We start from the raw sequence: 6,062 nt of genomic DNA, 5'->3' as shown, positions 1-6,062 counted from the left end.
TCAGAAATTTCTTTGTAATTTGTATGATCATTCATGTCGGTTAGTTGGTGGTATTAGTGCGATATATGAGAGTGTTAGTGAAAATCCGATGAAAATTCATAATTAGCCACAGGAAAATAATAAACAATTTTACACAGCGATGCACCCGCTTGTATGCGTGCGTTAAACGTCACTAATCTCTATGGCGGTCGTATGAGAAAATGGAAGAGTTGCCGGTCTTCTTGATATGTTTCTTCGATATAACACTCGACAGAGAATGACATAGACGACCATAGAAATGCATTAGTCACTCGATTCGATTATGGCAAAATAAAGAAGATTTTGGTTAAGTTAGTTAGGACTTTACCAATGTTAGAATCTATTACCCCTTGGCTTTTTGCAAACTACCCTCTGGGCCTAATGCAAAATGGCCCATCTTTCGTGAACCCAACTCTTGCTACTTTGAGTAAAAGTAGAATGACAAACTCACGTGCAATGCCTCTTGCAGGTGTGCTTGTCAATAACACAATCATCGCTACTCTAATATCTGAACTAACAACCAGAGATGTTTGAACTGGTGCAATATATGTTACTGTTGTCAAAACCTTAACAGGTACCTAGGGTCTGGTGGGGCAAGAGTGCCACTTTAACAAATGTACGTTCTCTATGTATATGCCAAATAGTGGATATTTATAGGAGTTTGTACACCGTACTGCAAGTTAATAACATCCCCTTCATAAATCGGCAATGTAATGCAAATCTCGTCAAAAATTGTTTACGATTTTTTCAAAATATCATCTCGAATCTTTTTTTTGGTACCGCAAAAGTGCAAACCCCTATGGGGCAAAATGGTTATGCGTCTTAAATGCAATGAAATCGATTAATGCTTGTGTATAAACATAGCCTTTTGATTGTTAATCGTGGTAGCAACAGCTGTCATTGTCTACTTAATTGACCTATTAAATTTTACAATCATTATTAAATACATAACAAATAGACCATTTTATACAAATGAAATCAAATGAAAACAATTTTCGATGAAATTTTATGTAGCTGGTTTTGCTAAATTTGGTGTTGAAAATATGACCAGGCTGACTGGTCCCTCTTTCCGTCAACGCCGCATGGTCCAATTCAACACCGGACAGTATCCAAGACTTCATTAGCTCCATCCATCAAGCGGCACTTCCATCAATTCCACGAACTAGTCCCAACCCGGGATCTAATTCTCTACCATGATGGTTCCCAGAGACCAAAGCAGCAGTTAAAGCCAGAAGGAAGGCTCTTAGGGCTGCCTACGGACCATTCGTCGAAAGAAGCGGCCATGGCCACCTACAGAGCAAAACGCAACGAGTGCCGACAACCTCTCCGGTCTGCCAAGAGTTCAAGCTGGGAGCAATTTCTGGACAGCATTAATGCTGGCCAGACGGCCACTGACCTGTGGGGTAAGGTCAACGCATTAAGTGGCAAACGGAAATCCCGCGGAATGGCCATCCGGGTAGATGGTACCTGCACTAGATACCCTGATAAGATCGCCCATGCTTTGCCTGAACTTTGTACCCCTCTCTCGGCCATTGACGGGTACGCTGACCGCTTTCGTCGTACAAAAAACGCACTCTTTGGACAGTATCTACACCCCAGAGGATGAACTGCCGTTTGAGTTTAATCGGCCTATCATGCCACAGGAACTCGACCTAGCTCTATCCAAGGCTACCGGGAAATCGGCTGGCCCAGATGATGTCGGGTACCCCATGCTAAAAAAAAAACCCATCACCGGAATGCAAGACCACACTCCTCAGACTTCTCAATAGAGAATGGCTGGAAAATTCCATTCCAGAGGACTGGAGACACAGCCTACCCAGACAACCAGAAGTCGTATAATAATGTACAGACAGTATCGTAAATTGCTACAGTTTTAGTCAAAATCGCATATAAGAATGGCATACCTCGCATTATGTTTAAGTTAAATCGTATAGAATGCAAATTTCCGACCAATATGCGATGACTCATTTTTCCATCGTACTGTATCACAAATTAAATCGGATTACATCGTAAGACTTTTCAAAATGAATTTGTTATTACAGATTAAATCGTATATGATGTTAAATCAACTCGTTTAAAATTAAATTAAAATATGCACGTATATGGCCTCCACTTTTGTACGTATAAGCCATTTCTTTGCATTATATACGAATTGTTTGTTTGTATATATGTTTGTATATCACGAAAACAACTTTGAATATACGTGCATTCTGGTTGTCTGGGTAGTCGTCTCGATCCCGAAGCAGTGCACCTCAGCGAGCCGAAGGACTTCCGACCGATATCTTTGACAAGCTGCATCATTAAGGTGCTGTAGAGAATGGTCAACCGTAGGCTCGTGCTCTACTTGAAGAGTAACGGCTACATTGACCACCGCTTTCCGTCCTGGACTCGGCACTGGGACCAACTTCGCCACTCTGAAGCAGGTACTTCGAGACGCGAGGGATTCTGACTAGCATGGTGAACTCGTTACGCTAGACATCTCTAAGGCTTATAGGTCATGGACACCCGACATTCTTGTTCAACTCACGGACTGGGGTCTGTCGGGCCACGTTCTTCACTTTTAGAAGAATTTCCTCCGACATCGTACTTTCCAGGCATGCATCGGAAACCATAGATCAAGAGGATTCGCAGACTGACGTTCCGCAAGGTCCTGTGATCGCAGTCACGCTGTTTCTAATACGAATGACCGGAGTGTTCCACTGCTTACCCAAAGAAATATACATCTTCGTCTTGGTGGCGGTCGGATCCACAGTGAAGGCCCTTCTCAGAAAACTAAACGCGGCCAGAAACGCAGTTCTACGCAGGACCAAATCCGTCGGATTCCAAGAGAAATTCGCGTACACCCACATTTGCCCGATCAATCACCAGGTGCTCCGCTCTCCTATAAGCGTCGACGGAAGGATCATGCCATATAAGAAGTCCATCCGCGTCCTCGGTATACGCCTGGATCTGCATTTAAACTTTGGAGACCATTTCAACGAAGTGAAAGGTAATTGCCAAACGAGAATCGACCTGCTGCGAACATTAGCCAGAAGGCATCTAGCGAACAACCATGCTGTCCGGATGCGCGTGGCTGAATTGGTAGTCGATTCAAGATTAACATACGGTATGGAACTGACTGGCCTAGCTGCATACAGGATGATGTATGTACTATAATAGTATCAGACCATTAGAATCACATCAGGTCTCCTTCCCTCCACCCCCAGGCTGGCAGCGTGTGGACAAATTCATCGTTGGTACCGTTTGCAAGAGGGCAGTTGGCTTAGCAGAGAAGACAACTGGAACAAGTGATGAAGTGTCCCTCTTTATAGAGGTGAACAAACCCGGACTTTCTATAGACATAGCGATAAAGAATAGATTCCGGGCGGGAACCAACTCCCCCGCACTAGTGAGATCGATGGCCAAACTACAACGAATCAAGTACCCAAATCACCAAGCACAATACACTGACGGATCCCGAATTGGCGGAAGGGTAGGTATTGGGATATCCGATCCGAAGTTACGCACCTTCTACCGACTTCCGGACCCTTGCAGCGTTTTCTCTGCTGAAGCTGCCGCCATATTAGTAGCCGCCACGTCGCCCACCAACAAACCTGTCGCCATATTTTCTGCTTCGGCCATTGATAGCTCTTCAGTCCGATACAGCCAAGCACCCTTGGATCCAGGCTATCCAGAAGCTCGCTCATAAAGGAACAACTTTCATCAGGATCCCTGGACACTGCGGGATCAGAGGAAACGAGGAAGCCGACTATCTGGCGGCATCCCGAAGACAGGCAAACCTCTATACCCAAAAGGTCCCGGCTCAAGACATCAAGCGGTGGATCGTGAGTACAGTATGAAATTGCTGGACAAATGAATGGCTCCGATCTCAAGATCTTTTTATCCGGAAGATTAAAGGGGACACCAGAAGATGGGATGATCCGCTTGAACACAGTAATTCTATCCCGGCTGAGAACCGGTCACACCAAAGCCTATCACAACAGTGGAGCATTTCCTATGCAAATGCCCTCAGTACTACGGACCACGCATACAATACGGGATCGCAGGAAGCGTCAGGGACCCCTCTAGCACTTCAGCGCTCTTCTCCTTTTTGCGGGAGACAGGATTGATCAACCAAATTTTATTTATGAATAATGACCCAAGCAACGAAAACGGACAACGACGATATTAAGATGACGCACGAATAAGGACACAAAAATGGACGGATGATGGCACGAAAATCACGCAGAGCGAAACAATGGAACTGAACACGGAAATTACTACACATAAAAATAGAATGACCACAATAATCGGACACAAGACCAAGCGACGACAATGGATTATGACAAAGGACACACCGCAAGCTATCTGACTATCTGCCAACTGAACCAACTCAGTTTAATACAATTGTACCCTTTACACATTATGAAGGCCGCTCTCTGAAGCCCTCTTTTCCTTTTTTAAGTGGTTTGTACCAGCCACTGGCTATAAGTCACTCTAATAAAAAAACAAAGATTTTTCATATAAATTCCATTGGCCTCATAATTTTCGTGAGCATTTGTGGTGAAATTTGCAGTTATGTGGTCACAGAAAAGCTATGGTGAAATACACATTGATTTTTTCCTTTAGATGTGATAAGTTATTTGAGTGCATACTATCCTGAATATTGCGGATTAATGTGTATTTACAGATGCTAGTAACATGTTAAAAGTGTAACACAAATGACACGGATCGTACTCACCAATAATCAAAGTAAACATGGAACGGGATCTACGATTGCAAAGTCTTGCTCCGTTTCGCCAAAAACTTCTCGCAAGCCACCGCACCATGTCGAGCCATGTGACTGGACCTGGCAAACGGTTTACCACACTTGAGGCATTTTATGGTCCAATTGTGATGGCCGGCCTTGCGGCGATGAATTCCCAAATATACACGCGTTTTGAAACTCTTACCGCAATCACAGGTGTGCAATCGTTCCTCGGAATGTGTGATCCAGTGACTGCGTAGCTGGCGAGGATTTCGGAAGCGTTTGGAACATTTTTCGCACTTGTACAGGGCTTGTGGACTGTCAGGTTCCGGATTTGATGAATAAGCCGTTTCTGTGCGGCTGGTATTCGGAGTGCTCGAACGTGCGGAACTGTCTTGATCAATCACTGTAGTAGGATACTCCGAAATTATCCAATCGTTGTGACTGAAATGGGTTCTTTCAAATATATTTCTAAATTTGCCATGAAGCACAATAAACTTACAATGTTATTTGCACTGGATCAAGCCCATCGTCCTCTTCGGGTGCATTGCTATCAGCGGAGACTAGACCGTGTCCGCTTTTTTTTGGGCGTGTTTCTGGGATGTCTCTTTCGAACGGAGACCAGAACAAAGTGCAAAACATTCCTGGAAGGAATGAAACCTTTAGGAACGAATTATGTTCATCGAGATTATTTATCAAGCTACACTTACCATCCCAGTAATTATTGCGCAGGTGAATTGCTTGGTTGTATCGTGACGAGAGGTAATTCTTCGGCATTTTGAAAATGCAACAAATGACGAAATGATTATCATTCAGTGTTCAATTTGAATTTTGAACATGGGCAACTAATATTCTACGTTATACCCTCCTACTTCCGACCGAGTTTTTCTTTTTAGTCATGAGCTAGTATTGGGCGATCTCAATCCGAGCGATAAGCGAAAAATGAAGAAAATCGAATCAGCGTAAAATCGATTTTCTTCTTTCGCACGGCCAATGAAAATACTTCAAAGAGATACACAGCAAAAAAAAAAATGTAATATCGATCAACGTAATTCAAGCTGATGTATGAAATAATGATGTAATAGCAAAAAGTAGATACAATATTACATCAATGGATGTAATTTTGTTCGCAAAATCGATATACATCGTACAATGTGATATAACACAACCGATGGATTGACCTGGTTGCAGCAGTTTCGATGTAATATTCAACAACTTTTTTTGCTGTGTAGATAGAGAGAGAGAGAGAGAGAGAGAGTAAATTGAATTTTGATTGGATTTTTTTAAGGGGAATCATGAGCCTTATTTGTATAATAAA

General features: G+C 43.2%; 1 protein-coding gene across 1 annotated transcript; it reads right to left on the bottom strand.

Moving 5' to 3' along the window:
- Positions 1-4,767: 4,767 nt before the first annotated feature.
- LOC135698570 (zinc finger protein 311-like) lies at positions 4,768-5,521 on the bottom strand. Its single transcript, XM_065218616.1, has 3 exons — positions 5,455-5,521; positions 5,247-5,388; positions 4,768-5,188 (listed from the first exon to the last, which is right to left on the bottom strand). Exons 1-3 carry the CDS (start codon positions 5,519-5,521, stop codon positions 4,768-4,770), a joined length of 630 nt encoding a protein of 209 aa, XP_065074688.1.
- Positions 5,522-6,062: the final 541 nt, after the last annotated feature.

Source organism: Ochlerotatus camptorhynchus, unplaced genomic scaffold, assembly GCF_037179485.1.
Source record: "Ochlerotatus camptorhynchus isolate MF236.1 unplaced genomic scaffold, CSIRO-AGI_Acam_v1.1 ptg000090l, whole genome shotgun sequence".
In the NCBI taxonomy this organism is placed as follows: domain Eukaryota; kingdom Metazoa; phylum Arthropoda; class Insecta; order Diptera; family Culicidae; genus Ochlerotatus; species Ochlerotatus camptorhynchus.
The sequence above is the reverse complement of the archived record's forward strand: the minus strand, read 5'-3'. Positions and strand labels throughout refer to the sequence as shown.